The sequence below is a fragment of the Bombyx mori genome, chromosome 20, assembly GCF_030269925.1.
Source record: "Bombyx mori chromosome 20, ASM3026992v2".
NCBI lineage: Eukaryota > Metazoa > Arthropoda > Insecta > Lepidoptera > Bombycidae > Bombyx > Bombyx mori.
This window is the reverse complement of record NC_085126.1, coordinates 674,579-694,729: the sequence shown is the minus strand read 5'-3', so window position 1 is coordinate 694,729 and position 20,151 is coordinate 674,579. Positions and strand designations below refer to the sequence as shown.

Sequence of the window (20,151 nt, the reverse complement as noted above, 5' to 3'; positions counted from 1 at the left end):
ATACCAGCTGGTAACCGGACCAAGATCCCGTGGTACAGTAGTCAAGGTAACTTAATCCTTCTGTTTCTGCCACCAAGTTTGATCCTCCGGTATGAAGAGTATGAGAACCGCTATTCATGTTGAGACTTTCTCCTGAACCTTCAATCGAAGCGGTGTCGTGGAAATTAAAGGACCCTAAACTAAACCACGATGTAGCTATTATATAATATACTAACTGACCCGGCAGACTTCGTAGTACCTCAATCGATAAGTAAAATACCGCTAAGTTTTTGTATAAAATAAATTTAAAACAAACAAAAGGCATCCGTCCGACGGGGGACACATCAAAGGAAAAAAAAAATTTTATTTGTATTTAATTCCGAGCATTTTCATATTTATCTACCTTTTAAACCTTCTCTGGACTTCCACAAACAATTCAAGACCAAAAATAGCCAAATCGGTGCAGACGTTTTCGAATTTTAGCAAGACTAACGAACAGCAATTCATTTTTATATTTAGAGATTTGACAACAAATTTCGCCAAGACTACACTATAAACAATATTAACAAAGACAAACAATATTTAATCTATTCTCAATTTGACAACGACGTCAAGAACAAAAGTTTGACAATAAATACCTATGGTATGCATGCGTGTGTGCTTCAAATACATGGTATGTAGTGTGTGTAATGTTTTCTTTATTGATTTAATGTATCATTTATGCATTATTTTAAAAAAATATTAGCATTGTGCACTTCTTTTCTATATTCTCTATAAGTGTGAGAAATTTCATACTCCTCCGTCCGCGCAATTTTCGTAAAAAGGGATACAAAGTTTTTGCTTCACGTATTAATATATAGATAGGACAATCGTAAATAAATCACCAAACAATCGAACGAAACCAAAGCCAATTTAAATTAAACCAGTCATAAAACCCAACCTCCGCTGTCATCACAACCCATTAAATAATTTAATAATGACTATAAACATGATTCAAAATGAGTCGACTGCATTTTCAATTAACGCAGAGCCCGTAGCCACTCAGTCAACGCCGCTAATTGAACTGTCAATGAATTGACAGCGATGCGGTCTCCTAATGACTTCCTTCGTACCTACATGTATTGTTGTATTGTTCTCAAATAAATTGCATTAATTTCTGTATAAAATGCAATTACTTTATTCGGTTCTATTAAAACTTACGTACGTATATGTATGTAAAGAAAACCTTGAAAACTCTTTAGTTTAAAAAAAATGTTTTCCAAGACTGATTCATTCACCTGTCTTCCTTTCCTTCCATTTTTTTATTGCTTAGATGGGTGGACGAGCTCACAGCCCACCTGGTGTTAAGTGGTTACTAAAGCACATAGACATCTACAACGTAAATGCGCCACTTACCTTGAGATATAAGTTCTAAGGTCTCAGTATAGTTACAACGTCTGCCCCTACCCTTCAAACCGAAACGCATTACTGCTTCACTGCAGAAATAGGCAGGGCGGTGTTGCCTACCCGTGCGGACTCACAAGAGGTCCTACCACCAGTAAAATAGGGAAATGAAGATAGTGGGTACGTTTTGCATACCTAGTATTAATAAGACTGTTATTAAAATATTAATTTAAAAAGAGATTGAAGGCTTTAAATGTTGTTTTCCTATTATATTACAGAAAACGCAATTAAGTATTTTATTTGCCATTCATTCTGGAGCATTCGATACCATTATAATATATGTATCCTCCTCCTTGAGTCGCATTCCTCATGTCTGAGGATCGTGACCATCTCCACCCATTATCCTTCTTTGGATGATGTTTCGCCATCTTCCTCTGTTCTCGGTGGTGTTTATGGCGTCGTAAACAGTGTATATCATATAGGGCAAAATTATGAGATGTTGCAAATTGTTGATTGTAGAAGCAGATAAGATCCCAACTGGACTATCAAAGAGTTTGGGTTTGGCCTCAGCTGCATTATCTGTATAATTGACTCTACAGCGGCTAGCTGATGCTGTAACTAAGTTCGTGGTTCTGGAATCCTGTCTGACAACAACAATGATTCAAGCCAGCGCATGCCAAATTATTTTATGAAAGATTGGGTTAGTTTGGGAAACGTTTACTGGTGGTAGGACGTCTTCTGAGTCCGCACGGGTAGGTACCACCGCCCTGCCTATTTTTACCGTGAAGCAGTAATGCGTTTCGATTTGAAAGGCCAGCTGTTGTACTGTTAAAAGTGAGACCTTAGAACTCATGTCTCAAGGTGGGTGGCGGCATTTACGTTGTAGATATCTATGGAATCCGGTAACTACTTAACAACAGGTGGGCCGTAAGTTCGTCCACCTATCTAAGTAATAAAAAAACACGATTTTGTTTTAGGCTAGATATTCACAAAGACGAAACGGTATTTATTAATAGATTAATTATTAATAATCATAGAATATTTTTGTTTTTAATAAGTTTAAAGCTGTTAACATAAATAGTGATTTTATTATGATTTTTTTAACGAGCCATTAGTTACTATAAATGTCTTAATTATCTATATATTAATACGTGAAGCAAAAACTTTGTATCCCTTTTTACGAGAATTGCGCGGACGGAGGAGTATGAAATTTTCCACACTTATAGAGAATATAGAGAAGAAGTGCACAATGCTAATATTTTTTTTAAATAATGCATAAAAGATACATTAAATCAATACAAAAAACATTACACACACTACATACCATGTATTTAACGCACACACGCATGCATACTCTTTATTTTCAATCGTTTGTTCTTGGCGTCTGTTGTCAAATTGAGAATAGATTAAATATTGTTTGTCTTTGTTAATATTTTTTATAGTGTAGTCTTGGCGAAATTTGCGATTATAGAAGTATAAAATACAATCGTAATAGTGTACAAACTCACAATTCCAATTAATTATAGTCGAATTTCGACTACTGCGGGACCTCTAGTCTTAATAATTTTCCCACGGCTAAAATTTCAAGTTTTAGGCTCAGCGTCTTTTCGTATTCGCTGTCAGGAAAAGTAATTATATATTAATAGTGGCCCGTCCATGATGACAGTCAAATAGATTCGTCCAATGAATGTTTAATTGACACGATTTCTCGAATTCTCTACGGAAATTTCTAATTCGCAGGCCTTGACCTTTGGCATTGCATTGATGAATCAATCAATATTATAGAACAAAATAATCATATGTGTTTATTATTAAACTAGCTGCCCACTCCGGCTCCATTCCGTTCCGTGACGTTGTTTTATTTTTTTAAATAAAAGAACACTTATTGCGGCATAACTATAATAGTTACAATATTTTATTCTATCATCAATAGTTTTCGCAAGGCACGCGATGTAAAGAATATTTTAGGTATTTTTTTTACACGTTGGGTTACATTATTGGAGTTTTAGTAAGGATTCCTAATTTTTTTCAAAAAATATTATGGCCTATGTCACTCGGGAATAGTGTAGCTTTCAAGCAGTGAAAGAATTTTTCAGATCGGTTCATTAGTTTCAGAGCCTATTCAATACAAACAAACAAACAAATCTTTCCTCTTTATAATATTAGTATAGATAAGTACAATTTTTGTCTAATACAAATTTATTTCGAGACAATTCTTAAAGTAAGTTTTCTATTTCAGGAATTGGCCGCCTCTACTCCGACTCAACGTAACTGGCGCGGCATCCTCATAGCTCTGCTTGTGATCGCCGCTGTCCTTGGTCTCATCGTCTTCAGTATAGTACTCCTAACGCCGGCAGGAGACGGGGGCAGGATTAAGGGGAGGCGTCCGACCCTACAAGATGTACTGGCTGAGCATTACAAGCCCTTTAATGGAACTTGGTTAACAGGTAAGCAAGTAAAATATCGCAAAGTAATATAAACAGAACGCGAGGTCGCAGACCTCTCGCGATGACCCAATTTTAATTATATAACAGGATTTTTTTTCATTGCCTAAATAGATAAATCTCGTGTTATTATAAATAATTAACGGAGCCCATATATGTATCTACATCACAAAGCCACCACCCACCTTGAGGTTGAAACTTCAATCATATTACGACTGTAAAACCTTTCAAATCACCCTCAGACACAGCCCACTGAGTTTCTCGCCGTATCTTCTCAGTGGGTCGCGTTTCCGATCCGGTGGTAGATTCTGCGAAGCACGGTTCTTGGTAGGGTTCGTGTTAGCAACGTCGTCAGGTTTGAGCCCCGTGAGCTCACCTACTAGTTAAGGTTACGCTGAAATAGCCTCTCAAGACTATCAGATTAGGTAGGAATTAAAAAAAAAAACTTTCAAATCAGAACACAACGCATCAAGAAAATCTTTTCTCCCATTGTGCGCATTATTATGCAATTTTTTTTTAGAAATTTGCAGTTTTGCTTTTTATTACACTACATGAATTGAAGACATGAGTGGATAAAGGGGATATGATAGAATTTGTCATTTTGAGAAAACGGGCAACAATCTTTTGTTACTTCAGCGGTAAGCAGTGGCTTGGCTCTGCCCCTGGCATTGCTGAAGTCCATAGGCGACGGTAACAACTCACCATCAGGTGGGTCGTCTGCCTACAAGGGCAATAAAAAAAAACTTGTACTTTTTCTTCGTACTCCTTCATCACATGCAAGTTCTAAAAATAGCGTTTAAGCCCAGTTTTAAGGTTTAAGGTCTAATATGGTCTATAGGCACATAACACTCAATGTAACTAAATAATTTCTGAAAGTGTGTACTAAGATTATTCGCTTTCAATGCTTATTGCATAAGAAATTGCCTGTAATAGATGACAGAACTCCGACAGTCAGAGAGGTCTTACGAGATTCAATTTCACCATGAAACGTACGGAACCCTGAAATTCAATACAGATAATAATATTCTCGTTTTAAGAGTTTTTTAAAAGGTGAATTATCAATTAACCTATCAATTTTCAAAGCTCTGATTCTATTTGTTCGAGACAAAAGGTATCAGACTACGAAACTATCCTAAAATTAAACGATTTCCAGTTACTAAACTAAGGACGACGTAAATAGAATTAAACGCACCATTATCAACTTAATTGTACTTAATGGAACTTAAAAGCGAAACCGTCGGTTCATTTTCCAGTCAACGATGACATTTTGTTGACAGCCAAATTAAGAAATCTTAGAGACGCAATGACATTCTGAATACGCTGTAGACGAGAGATTGAGAATTGAATAGCGGCCATTGTTAAGCAAACCTCACTCATAATGGGGCATGCGTTTTTTTAAGACAGGAGAAATTTATATAAGAATAATCGTTATACGAATAATCGTACGAGGATACGCTTATTTTTATTCTGCTGTTCAGTTTCTGAACGTCAAAAGCTCATGACACTTTCATCCGCCATGACACTTTTTCTCTTTCAAATCCAGCCACCAAGAGCAACGTAACAATTTTATATTCCTCTTATATTAAGTATTTAATTTATCATAGAGCAGGGGCTTCCAAACTTATTTTGTCTACTGCCCACTTTGAGACTAAATTCATTTTTAGCGCCCACATTTTTCATCTACTGAAAAATCACTATAGCGAGAGCTCAGTTAAGAGTAAGAGTCTTAAATGACATTACAATTCGCCTCCCAAGCCTCTAGACAATGCCCCCATTATTTTTCTGGGTCTCCTACCGCCCCCCTTTAGGCTTGCAGCGCCTACAAGTGGGCATTATCGCCCACTTTGGGAAAGACTGATATAAAGGTAAAATAAATATCTCAAAACAATAAATTGAGTCCACGCTCAATTACCACAACGCAATAGCTGCAGAAGACGATCTCAGGAATTAGTTACCGGAGATACCTAAGTAAGTGAAGCAGCCGTTGTAATTATATTTGAGACCTTAGAACTTATATCTCAAGGTGGGTGGCGCATTTACGTTGTAGATGTCTATTGGCTTCGGTAACCACTTCACACCAGGTGAACTGTGAGCTCGGCCACCCATCTATGCAATAAAAAAAAACTAAAAAAAACACGCATGCTTTCATTATTATTTTTTTGGTTTGCTTTTATTTAATGCGTGTTGAGATTGACTGCTGTTATAGGTAGTTTTCCAATTACACAGCATAATGCGACTCAGTGAAGCACAATGCCGAATTATGCTGAAGCTTAATTGGAACGTGAATTAGTTTTCAAATGCATCAGCAGAGTGCGCTAAGTTAGCACAGTTTTAATTAACATTGATTATTTCTAAGAAACCACGACGAAACGAAAGCCTTACAATTTTTTTCAACATTAAATAATACTAGAGGTCCCGCAGTAGTCGAAATTCGACTATAATTAATTGGAATTGTAATTTTGTACACTATTATGATTGTCTTTTATACTTCTATAATCACAAATTTCGCCAAGACTACACTATAAAAAATATTAATAAAGATAAACAATATTTAATCTATTCTCAATTTGACCACAGACGTCAAGAACAAAAGTTTGACAATAAATAAATAGTATGCATGCGTGTGTGCGTCAAATACATGGTATGTAGTGTGTGTAATGTTTTCTTTATTGATTTAATTATCTTTTATGTATCATTTAAAAAATATATTAGCATTGTGCACTTCTTCTCTATATTCTGTACAAGTGTGGAAAATTTCATACTCCTCCGTCCACGCAATTTTCGTAAAAAGGGATACAAAGTTTTTGCTTTACGTATTAATATATAGATTACTAACGATAATATAAACAAAATTTCGATCAATGCCAACTTAAAGAAAAAACACTTGTCAATTTTCTGTCACTGAGTCGGTATCGATTGCGAGTATCACGCGAGAGCAGTACTTTTGAGAGTGCTCGATTGTGCGGGGCGTTGCTGTAGTTGGAACATTCAACGTTGAGCATTATGCCGCATAATGCGCTCTAGTGCTGTCATTGGAAAACTAACAAAGTTACAGTTGATTTATGTTCTACTGTTTGTGTTACCAATCATTAAACAAAAAAATAAATATATGACTCTCAAAAAAACTATTTTTGAATCTCGTTTGAAGGAAACAAAGTTATAAATAATTTTTTAAAGGCGATTTGAGAAGACTTCTAGACTATAGGCAGTGAGTCAACTGGCATTACTTAAGTACATGAGCATCGATGAGCATTAATGATCCTTAAATAAGCCTACAAAGACTAGAAAGAAACATAAACAGTCGAAAAAAACGTTCAATATCATTATGTGTCTCTCGTCGTGTTTCGATAAAGCGTATATAAATAATATTGTTATTCTATTGTGGATTGTTTATTTTATATACCTACATCGAACTACCCACAGAGCTTCGAACGAACACAAGACAAATGTTTGTGGCCGCGTGACAAGGGTGCCTTGCTCAACACTAATCTGATTTTTTTCTGTGTACTTTCATCAAAAATTTATCAGATATTTTATCCAACTACGATAAATTCAAAGAGGGTTCACCAGTGTTTGCGCATATGAGTCGTCTATTATCAAAGGTGGCAATCTGTGCATTTGGACAAAAAAATGTTATTGATATGTCAATACAGATTGATTTGAATATAATCGTCTCCTTCAAAGAATACGGTTCAAAACCTGCATTAAATAAAGGTTAATACTTAATCTGTTATTTATCTAAGATGTCGTTCAGAAGAGTTTGGTGACTGCCAATGGAATACAAAGTCAATAATTCGTTTTTCTGATTTACCAATAATTGTCCAAAAGTCACATTGCCGGCTTTGATAATAGTCGACTCATATGAAGGACGGATCTGTTCTATTTAATGTTGCCTATGAACAAAGAGTCTCACTGTCCAAGTTTCTTTTTTTTATTGATTAGATGCGTGGACGATCTCACAGCCGACCTGGTGTTAAGTGGTTACTGGAGCCCATAGACATCTACAAAGTAGACATATTGTAGTAGGCGTATTGACCCCCAGTTGCATTTTTTGAGGTATATCTCTCTCTTTTTTATTGCCTTTGCACGCAGACGAGCTTACGGTCCACCTGATGGTAAGCGGTTACCGTCGCTCATTGACGTCAGCAATGCCAGGGGCAAAGCCAAGCCGCTGCCTACAGACGTAATTGTACCGAGAAGCAGTCATGCGCTCCGATTCCAAGAGTGGAAGAGTTATCTCTGTAGACCTGGGAACAGAACAGGAACTTATTGGTGGTAGGACCTATTGTGAGTCCGCGCGGGTAGGTTCCACCACCCTGCCTATTTTTGCCGTGAAGCAGTAATGCGTTTCGGTTTGAAAGGGGGGCAGCTGTTGTAACTATACTTGAGACCTTAAAACTGATATGTCAAGGTGGTTGGCGCATTTACGTCGTAGATGTCTATGGGCTCCAGTAACCACTTAACACCAGGTGGGCCGTGAGATCGTCCACCCACCTTAGAAATAATTTTTTTGTTTTTAAGATGTTGGCTTCACTTTCCAGTGACTATAGCTCGCGACTTTATGCTAGTCCACAATTCCCTAAACTTCAAAACCGTTATACGGAGTACGTCCAACATGATCATAAGTTTTGACATTTGAAGAAAAAGAAGAATAAACTACTGGTTTGAGTTTTTGATCAACTTAGTAATAGAGCATTGTATAAACGAGCTATTTTGGAAACAGCTTAGCGAATTCTTTATGTTATAAGTTTTTGTTAAAACTGTAATAGAATATGACTACAGTTTCGCCTACAGTCATGTTGTTCAGACCTAATTTAACTTGGACGGTTTAATCTCGCAATTTTTTACTGTCATTATCTTATTTTTTAATGTCCTTGTAGGCAGGCATTACTGGGGGTAGGACCTCTTGTTAGTCCGCGCGGGTAGGTACCACCGCCCTATCTATTTCTGCCGTGAAGCAGTAATGCGTTTCGGTCTGAAGGGTAGGGCAGCCGTTGTAACTATACTGAGACCTTAGAACTTATATCTCAAGGTGGATGGCACATTTACGTTGTAGATGTCTATGGGCTCCAGTAACCACTTAACACCAGGTGGGCTGTGAGCTCGTCCAACCATCTAAGAAAAAAAAGGCAGTCGAGCATACGGCCCACCTGATGGTGAGTAGTTACCGTCGCCCATGAACCTCAGCAATACCAGATGCAAAGCCAGCCTGCCTTCGGTCCGACGTTGCGAATATTTTACAGTTTTTGTGGTCATTAATGACTATTACGAGATTAAAGCCGTAAAAGTAGTTTTAATAATCTCCACGAATCGCGTCAAACCATGACAAATACTACTTACTACATTAGCATAGACAATAAACATTTAGAAAATAGAAACCATGTTAGGTCACATGCAGAATTCCGGGCATTTTCGAGAATAACCAATAAAAATTCCTTTTCATATTGCTTTATTGAAAATCGACATAGGTTCACTGGTTCGGAAAATTGTCCTGCACGTTACGGAAAAATCGTGTTGTCACGTTTGTTTGTCACGCGGTCCTCGTGCGGCGGACCGCAGGCTAGAAAGTGGCTACCTACAATTTTTTTTTATTTTCCTTGCTTAGATTGGTGGATGACCTCACAGCCCACCTAGTTGTTAAGTGGATACTGGAGCCCATAGAAATCTACAACGTAAATGCCGCCACCTACTTTATAAATAAATAATAATAAATAAATAAATAATAAATATTTACTAACAGTCACACCACGTTAACTGGTCCCGTGATAAGTTCGTAAAGAACTTGTGTTACAGGTACCAGATAACGGAAATAAATGTAAGATTTTTATTATACACATACACATATTTAATATACATCCATAACCCTGGAAAAGACATTTATATTTATCATACAAATATCTTCCCTTGGCGGGATTCGAACCCGCGACCCCCTTGTGTAGTGACCATGTCACTTACCACTACACCAGACGGCCGTTGACTTTGAGATATAAGTTCTAAGGTCTCAAGTATAGTTAGTTATACGGTCTCAAGTACAGTTAGTAAGTATAGTTACGAGCTCACAAGCTCCTTCACCCACTTTTTTTTTTATTGTTTAGATAGGTGGACGAACTCACAGCCCACCTGGTGTTAAGTGGTTACTGGAGCCCATGGACAACTACAACGTAAATGCGCCACCCACCTTGAGATATAAGTTCTAAGATCTCAGTATAGTTACAGTTACAACGGTTGCCCCACCCTTCAAATCGAAACGCATTACTGCTTCACGGCAGAAATAGGCAGGGTGGTGCAGACTCACAACAGGTCTTACCACCAGTAAAATATATCAATAAAAAAAAAAAACAGGAGCTATCTCGCTCGGTCATTTTGGCCAATAAAACTGGTGCATAATTGACCTACTACAATTGAACGAGGATTCAATAAAAAGTCTTCATCCCGGGTCTTTACCAGACCTTTGCTTCGCAGAGGAATATATGGCAGGCATTCATAAATAATGACCTCCAACTTCAGCCTCGCTTTCGATATAACATTTATTCCAATCCCTTTAATAATTCAGAAAGTATCTTCATCGTGTCTACTTTAAATTACGACCAATGATGCTAAATGTCAAGTACAGAGCACATAAAAGGTCATGCAATCAATGAACCAGACGTGACGTTTAATTTTTCTTCATAGCGTATTTTGGACTGTTCGACTCCTGAGACACACTTTTTTATTATTGCTTAGATGGGTGGACGAGCTCACAGTCCACCTGGTGTTAAGTGGTTACTAGAGCTGATAGACACCTACACCGTAAATGCGCTCCCACCGGAGATATAAGTTATAAGGTCTCAAGTACTGCTTCACGGCAGAAAGGTGGTGGTACCTACCCGCGCAGATTCACAAGAGGTCCTACCACCAGAAAAAAAGATTTCTAGACACCACACAACTTGAGAACGCTTTGTCTTTCTGTACCTGCCAAAATTACTACTGGGACGTCCAATCACAGATGAGAGTAATTAAAAGCAACTAATCCTCCATTATCTATCGGACATCCCATTTGTCAATCGATAGTAAGAAATAAATACCTACTAATATATTTCGATTCTGTTTTATTGCTTACTCTATGAGATCTACTTAGCTTTTATAGCCGGCAGTTAAACATAAAAATAAAATGACATTGGAGGGTGGCTTATTTAAATTAAACCTGACCTTTAATATGGTATTTTGGTTCAATTTTCAATGGTCTGGTTTCAGTTAACATACTTACTATATCTTTTTTTTTTTATTGCTTAGATGGGTGGACGAGCTCACAGCCCACCTGGTGTTAAGTGGTTACTGAAGCCCATAGACATCCACGACGTAAATGCGCCACCCACCTTGAGATATAAGTTTTAAGGTCTCAGTAGTTACAACGGCTGCCCCACCCTTCAAACCGAAACGCATTACTGCTTCACGGCAGAAATAGGCAGGGCGGTGGTACCCACCCGCGCGGACTCACAAGAGGTCCTACCACCAGTAATTACGCAAATTATAATTTAGCGGGTTTCATTTTTATTACACGATGTTATTCCTTCACCGTGGAAGTCAATCGTGAACATTTGTTGAGTACGTATTTCATTAGAAAAATTGGTACCCGCCTGCGGGATTCGAACACCGGTGCATCGCTCAACACGAATGCACCGGACGTCTTATCCGTTACGCTACGACGATCTTAATAGTATTGAGCGTATGATCTCATGGTAAAGCCACTCTTGGAATTCGTCAAACCCAAATGTGTCGTAAATTTGTAATGACATTCTTTAAGCCAATTACGGACTCACAAACACAGGATTTATATTTTTTTACTGATCTGCGTGGATGAGCTGACTGTTCACTTGATGTTAAGTGATTACAAAAGCCCATAGATATCAAGAATGTAAATGCGCTATCCACTTTGATATACGAGTTCTAAGGTCTCAAGTATAGTATGAGTCTCAAGTATAGTTACAACGGCTGCTCCACCCTTCAAACTGAAACGCATTACTGCTTCACGGCAAAATAGGCAGGGTGGTAGTACTTACCCGCGCGGACTCACAAAACGTCCTACCACCTGTAAAAGTGGGTGTGTGCCTATGAGCTAGTTCGCACAAGGTCTCAGTATAGTTACAACGGCTACCCCACCCTTCAAAACGAAACGCATTACTGCTTCACGGCAGAAAATAGGCGGGGTGGTGGTACCTACCCGTGCGGACTCACAAGAGGTCTTACCACCAGCGAAAAGATTCTGCGAAGCACTGTTCTTGCTAGGGCCAGTGTTAGCAACGCCTTCTGGTTTGAGCCCCTAGAACTCACTTACACGTTAGGGTTACGCTGATATAGCCTCTCAATGATATCAGCTCATGTAGGACAAAAAAAGACGTGTGGCACTCGGGGACTGCCGCGGTAAAGCTATGGCATAGCATTTTTTATCAACTTATGCAATTTTTAATCGACAATAATAATCTAATATTAAAACAACAATAAAATAAGATCCGGCGAGAAACTCAGTGGGCTAACTTTCAATGAATCTGCTACATTGTGAGCATTCCATTTTGACCGCGCACTCACTAGAGGGCGCTACATGGGATAGAGACACGCCTTTGGATGCTAGTTCTAACTCTCATTCGCCCAGAATCAACGGTTTAGCTAGTTTATTTTTATGCCACTCCAATTACTGAATGAGTAGTAGGAGTAGTAATAAAATTATCCGACTAAGCGATAGACAATGGCACGCCCAACGCATTGTAATGTGATATTATTTTCTATTTTACAATTCCGTTTGTCGCCGATAGATGGCGCTTGACGCAAAAGCTGAATCGCGCTATCATTGTGTTACCCACGAAATTATATCACATATTTTGACAGTACATAAATCGGTGTTTAGACTTCTTACTTTAAACACTACACAAGCGCAACGTGTGAATGTGTTGAACGCGAGCTACATAGTAGGCGTAGTGAGGGGTGGAAGGTTTTTTTCGTTACGGAATTTCACGATTCCGCCGCGCTCAAGGCCCGCGATGAAATCTATGCAATAGCTTAAAAAACGTACTACGATTCCGGCCGAATCGGAAACGGAAAAGTGAGTCTTAATTACTGTCACTATGGAAGGCAATGATAATGATGAAGATAATGGCGTCAGCAACGCTGAAGACATCATTTTATAAACACCATGAAACCAGCCCATCCGTCATATCTAATAGGCATATCCATAAAAACGAATGGTGGCTTTATTTACTCTTGAAATTACAGTTGCTGTTGGCATTTCAAGATTTTTCATCATAGTTTTATCGATGTAAGAAAAGTGACACACGAGCAATTTAAATAAATTGTTATATTGCATGTTTACGATAGTGATGTCTGGCGGAGAACGTTCAGGCTTTACTGGTGGACTGGGGTAATAAAAGAGTATACACTCTAACTCTTCTATTATTATTACCTACACAAGCCAGACATCTTAGAAGCGACTGAATTATAAATTTTATCGGGGAAATAAAACATTCCCGGGGACTCGGTCGTAAGTAAGGCTTATGTTGAATAATTTCGTTTATACTTTCGACTTTTACGTTATTAGAAATAGTTTCTTGTAGTAACGAAAATGTTATTTATCTAAACATATTATATTAGGACTAGAGGTCCCGCAGTAGTCGAAATTCGACTATAATTAGTTGGAATTGTAGGTTTGTACACTATTATGATTGTATTTTATACTTCTATAATCACAAATTTCGCCAAGACTACACTATAAAAATATTAACAAAGACAAAAAATAATTAATCTATTCTCAATTTGTCAATAGACGTCAAGAACAAAAGTTTGACAATAAATAGTATGCATGCGTGTGTACGTCAAATACATGGTATGTAGTGTGTGTAATGTTTTCTTTATTGATTTAATGTATCTTTTATGCATTATTTTAAAAAAAATATTAGCATTGTGCACTTCTTCTCTATATTCTCTATAAGTGTGGAAAATTTCGTACTCCTCCGTCCGCGCAATTTTCGTAAAAAGGGATACAAAGTTTTTGCTTCACGTATTAATATATAAATACGACCTTATTCACAGATTCCTGCTCTAAATAGGAGTGGTATGTTGGTAATTTTTGCTTCTTTCGATGATGTATCATCCGCATCCTACGTTAAGGACGGTCAATGAACAACACAATAGAGATTACCAAGCAGTAATGCGTTTCGATTTGAAGGGTAGGGCAGCCGTTGTAAATATACTGAGATCTTAGAACCTATATCTCAAGGTGAGTGGCGCATTTACGTTGTAGATGTCTATGGGCTCCAGTAACCACTTAACACCAGGTGGGCTGTGAGCTCGTCCACCCGTCTAAGCAATATAAAAAAGACATGATCACCCGTCCATGCAATATTCAAAAATAAAACTCATCTCCTCATCGTAGCTAATAAAAGTTGAGACGACATATTGAAAACTGTTTCCAAGGAATAAAAATTGAAGCGACAATTAGCGGATTTATAAATTGCTCAGCTAACTCGAATGTCACAGAGTGCTAATTGACTTGAGCGTCAAGTGACACTGCAGTTGAATTAAAGATACGATGAAAAGGGCTGCATTTCGTTCTGCGCCCAGATTTGTATAATATTTGGGGGTTAATCATTTCTAATTTAGTACTACGATCCAGTCAATTTATCAGCTGGTCTGTGAGCCGTTGAGATCGCAAACAGTAAAGCACACTTTTTTTCTTTTCTTTTTATTGCTTAGCTGGGTAGACGAGCTCAGAGCCCACCTGATGTTAAGTGGTTCCTGGAGCCCATAAACATTTACAACGTAAATGCGCCACCCACCTTGAGATATAAGTTCTAAGGTCTCAGTATAGTTACAACGGCTGTCAATCCCTTCAAACCGAAACGCATTATAGCTTCACGGCAGAAATAGGCGGAGTGGTGGTACCTATCCGCGCGGACTCACAAGAGGTCCTACCACCAGTAATTACGCAAATGCTATTCCACCATCAAATTTTATTACACCAGTAATGTTATTCCTTCACTTAGGAAGTCAATCGTGAACATTCGTCAAGTACGTATTTCATTAGAAAAATTGGTACCCGCTTGCGGGATTCGAACACCGGTGCATCGCTAGATAAGAATGCAACGGACGTCTTATCCTTTAGGCCACGACGACTTCATTCATTTCATTCTTTAATGGGCTTTAAAAGTTTCGAGAACTCAATATTAATAAGGCCATGAAAAAAAGTTTTATCATACATTAGATAGGCCTATACTGCGTCATAGCTCTTTTTTTACTTTGAACTCAGCAAGCGGCTGATATGTAGGCGTAGGCTTAATACGTGAAGAGGCATTCTGTTTTAATAGGACAACTTACATATATGTATATTGATATTTTTCCTACACTAACTGAAAATGAAGTTAGGGCACCCTCATGGGACAGGGATGTTTAGGCTTTTTTTGGCAATGGAATTACAGATGCGTATTATACCTCATTTCAAAGTTGAGTTGTTAAAAGGTACTCAGACCCTACACAATCCTCAAATCCGGCCCTGCTAAGCTACGATTTCACGTAGAGCTCCTACACTGAGACTCATTAAAACGCCAGTTGCTTTTTTAATTACAAAGCCGCGAGAGAGCGTCCGTATCTTTTGAAATCAGACTAAAATTAATTAACTATTCCTAATTAAGTTTAAATGATTTGAATTTGTCTTGCCTTTTGTGTTTGACTGTACATGTAATTATGTTACGGAATGATACGGAGAAGTTTGGATAAAGATGAACTTCCAAGGAAATTTATCTTTCTTTTGTTTTCAAAGTATTTTAGTTTTCGTGTTAAATCAAATTAATTCAAAAGGTACGGACACAAGTCATATATAAATTAATTTTAAGTTAGCATCTTAGAAGACGAGATATTGTATTATCTTATATAAATCTACAGTGGTTTTTACGGATGTTCCGTTATAACTACTGTACTATGCATCTGATTGACTTGAAACTTGGTATCCATGTAGAAAATACATGTACTTAATGGATACGCTAATATTTATATGAGTATTGGACTCCCTACACTAGTTGCGGGGGCGTTAATTATGAGAATGTTTGTGGGGGTGAAAAATAACAATGTTAATTTTAAATGCCCAGCGAAGCGGACGGGTTCAGCTAGTTTTTTTATAAAGACAGTTTGGTGGTGTTATAATCTTTCTCTTTTAAATAAGCTGCGATCAGGCAACGTTTTCGCAGTAAGACCTTTCTCCCTACCTGTGCGCTGCTAGCCTCAGAGGTTATTCCAGCTACGTGCGGGCAGGTTAGTCAACTCACGGCCTCAATCTGAGAGAATTTGCTAACATTAGCCCAGCAAGGGCAGTGCTACGCAGAATATACCGCCGAATCGGAATCGCGACCGAGAAGATCCGGCGAGAAACTCAGTGGGCTGTGTCTATTTGTAAGGAACACCAACCTTTTTTTTATTGCTTAGATGGGTGGACGAGCTCACAGCCCACCTGGTGTTTAGTGGTTACTGGAGCCCACACACATTTACATCGATGCTCGGCGACGACGAGTCATCGAAGCCAATGCTCAACTTCTCAAGGAGGCGGCGGGGCGCGTGGGAGACGCACAAGCCCGCCGCCGTCGAGCGGGAGCCAGGGAGGCGGATCTCGCCCAAGCCTTGGCCCTTTAAGTGTTTCGAGTCCACCTCACATGTCGGTCTGGGGACCGGCGAAGGGGGCCTGAGAAGACGACGTGCAAGCTGCTCTGCACGCGTTTTACGCAAGAACATCCGGGTGACAGAAAGCCGGCTATTCTCGATCCACGCTAGTTCTGACCCAGCGGGGTATTCCGTAGGATAACCCATTCTAACCAGCGCCATCTAGGCGGGCTCTGGATAGCCTGCCGACCGAGAGGGCTGGTCGGGTCGTGGTGCCAACGACCGCCGGTCCGGCGTCCCGAGGAGGAGAGGTGACGGGAGAGATGTGCTCCGCCCTAAGCGCTTCGCTTCCCCCTTTGTCTCTTCATGAGTTATGTCTCATGTGAGGTTTGGACGTTGGTTGTTGAGCGACAGGAGGTTTTAGTCGGTTCGACTCCGACATGCTCCGCCATCCACAGTGGAGAGCGGGAGTCCGGCGATTTCCTCCTGACCAAAAAAAAAAGCTTGATAGCTAAGATATAAGTAAACTCCCGGCTCGCCTGATATTGAGCGAGCTCCAGAACATAAGAGAGAGAGAGAGTATTCTTTATTGTACACCAAAAAACAAATAAACAGTGCAATACATTAAACACAAAAAAGTACAATTGGCGGTCTTATCGCTAAGAGCGATCTCTTCCAGACAACCATCAGGTGGACAAGAATCATTTGGAAACGAACTACGCGCAGTACTACGCACTACTACTACGCGGTGTACCATTCCAGTGAAAAACATATACATATAATATGTTTTTATTTATTTATTTTTTATTGCTCAGATGGGTGGACGAGCTCACAGCCCACCTGGTTTTAAGTGGTTACTGGAGCCCATAGACACCCACAACGTAAATACGCCACCCACCTTGAGATATAAGTTATAAGTCTCAGTATAGTTACAACGGCTTCCCCACCCTTCTAACCGAAACGCATTACTGCTTCACGGCAGAAATAGGCGGGGCGGTGGTACCTACCCGCGCGGACTCACAACAGGTCCTACCACCAGTAAACTAGAACGGCTTCGCGGCACGTATAGGCATGATGGCGATATCAACTCGTGCTGGCCTGTAAACTATCCTACCAATCCTAACGTCCTGACGAAGTGAATTAAGTTTATGAAGTGAACGGCAGCCACACTCAGCTGCTATGCCGTAACTTTCTCCCGTTTGCTAAATTAACTTGTGTATCCTAATGCCCTCGACCGCGGAACCCGGGAAAATTGCGGACCACCAACTTAAACTTCCCAAGTATCTCAATATTAAATATACTAATGCGTCCGGCAACAAGTTTAGTTATTTACGGAATTTTAGAGAATCACGTCAGATTTGTATTTTTTTTTTTGCTTAAATGGGTGGAATAGCTCACAGCCCACCTGGTGTTAGGTGGTTACTGAAGCCCATAGAAATCTACAACGTAAATGCGCCACCCACCTTGAGATATACGTTCAAGGTCTCAGTATCATCATCATCATCTTAGGCCTTACAGCCCAGGGTGGGCCTTAGCCTGGTCCAGTATGTCTCTCCAGACTGCTCTGTTCAGGGCTTGTCCTTCCAGTTCTTAACGCCGATATTTTTAAGGTCGCGCTCCACCCCATCCAACCATCGGAGTTTGGGTCTGCCACGACTTCTGCGGCCCTCTGATTTGCCATAGAGCAATTGTCTCGGCATTCTGGTACTCTCCATTCGAACCACATGTCCTGCCAAGGTCTCAGTATAGTTACTAATTAATTGCCAAGGTCTCAGTATAGTTACTAATTAAGTCACCAATTTATTTCTATTCGTGGTCGACAAAAGACGTTTTAAACGATGATTAAAATGATGACATTTTATTGATTTTTATTAAACTTAAATAACAAATCTTTCTAATCTATAAATTAAATCAGCTCAGTTAATATGTCAAGGTCTTCAGCAACTTCTGCATAATTGAAGTTTGCAATTGAATATGCAATTTCGAAAAGGGCACATGTCGCATATTTTGTCAAATACGTTTTTTCATATACATGTAGTTTTTGGGCTTACCTACACCCACAGTAATTTTCAATTGATAATTAACACTAAAATATATCTCAAAAGTTAATATCTTAAAATTTACACTGCTTTAGAAAATAATCAGTTTTTCTTTCATTTGCTGAACATTTTACATTTTCAGAGATGTGCCCTTTTCTAAACTGCGTATTCAATTAAACCTCGTTGAATTTAAAAGGTCACCGCTTAGTGCTCTCGCTTCGCACACGTGCCGGGATCCCCAAATAATTGGCCACGTGACCCAGTTGGACACTCCAATATCGGTTGTTTGCCATCATCTTGGCCCGCCTCCAACCAAGTTTAACCAATTGCTATGCCGTATTCAATCGAATTAGATGTGTATTATTGCCAAGAATAAACGCTTGGATAACATTAAGTTCAATCATTGTACTGGATTCCACTGCAGGTGACTTTGAATTACATGAGGTGAAGACTCAAGTTCATTGGTTTGCAAACCGGGTCAAAAACAGCGGTTAAAACAACTTAATAAAAACTTTTGATTCTTCTGTTTAAAACTTACCCACTTCTGTCCTATTTGCTAGCTAAGAGTCGGTAAGAACTATCTTCAGATACACGTCCTTATGGATTCATAAGATCCAATAACCTTTGCATTAGACGCCTTCAGCTCTAACACTAGGATCAGGCTTAGGAACCCCGGTAACCGCACTCGTCGAACTCGACAAAGAGGTCGACGTGCAACCTAACCCATGCATCAGCCCGCTGAGTTTTGCGCCGGATCTTCTCAGGGGGTCACGATTCCGATCCGGTAGTAGATTCATTCGCGAAGCAGCTGCTCTTGAGTTGTTAAGTCTCCTTCGGAGGCGCTCGGGCAGCTGTTAGCAAATCTCACGCCTCCTGGCTGAGCCTTTGCTCGCCCACCTGTCCTGGTGAAACTGGAAAGGCCTCCGGGCCACCAGTAATTCTTCAATCATAAAAAAAAGCTATCTTCAGAATAAGTTTAGAGCTTGCAAAAACTATTTTTGGAACCATTGAAGGAATTAAATATATTGATTTTTTAATAGGTTATTGTTAAAGGAATTGTGGAGTAATGACAACAAAAAAGGGTAATTATGTTCGTATTTTTTCTTTTTTTTTTAGAATAGGCGGTTGAACAACCTCATGACCCACCTAGTATTAAGTAGCTACCGGAAACTATAAATATCACTACTTGATTACCGCCAGCCTTAAGAGATGTGATCTGAAGGCTTCGTGACAGAAATAAACAGGATTCTAGTACTAGCCCGTCCGTGCTCACAGTACACACTACAACCATTAAGTTCTTCGTACATTAATGGGTCAATTCGTGAGGTAATATATGGAATATACATTGCGTAATTACTGGTGGTAAGACCTCTTGTGAGTCCGCATGGGTAGGTATCACCACCCTGCCTATTTCTGCCGTGAAGCAGTAATGCGTTTCGGTTTCAAGGGTGGGGCAGCCGTTGTAATTATACTGAGACCTTAGAACCTATATCTCAAGGTGGGTGGCGCATTGACGTTATAGATGTCTATGGGCTCCAGTAACCACTTAACACCAAGTGGGCTGTTAGCTCGTCCACCCATCTAAGCAATATAAAAAATATATATATATATATATATGTCGTGGATAACGACTTTTAGTTGTCGTGGATAACGACTTTAGTAATATTAAGACGGTGGTTTTGATTATTATT

At 39.2% G+C, this 20,151-nt stretch overlaps 1 protein-coding gene across 1 annotated transcript in view; it reads left to right on the top strand.

Moving 5' to 3' along the window:
- LOC101742684 (inactive dipeptidyl peptidase 10) overlaps window positions 1-20,151 on the top strand; it is a 135,301-nt gene that overhangs the window by 46,768 nt on the left and 68,382 nt on the right. The window contains exon 3 of the mRNA XM_012691014.4: window positions 3,602-3,809. Coding sequence (XP_012546468.3) covers window positions 3,602-3,809 — 208 coding nt within the window. The remainder of the gene's footprint in view (window positions 1-3,601; window positions 3,810-20,151) is intronic.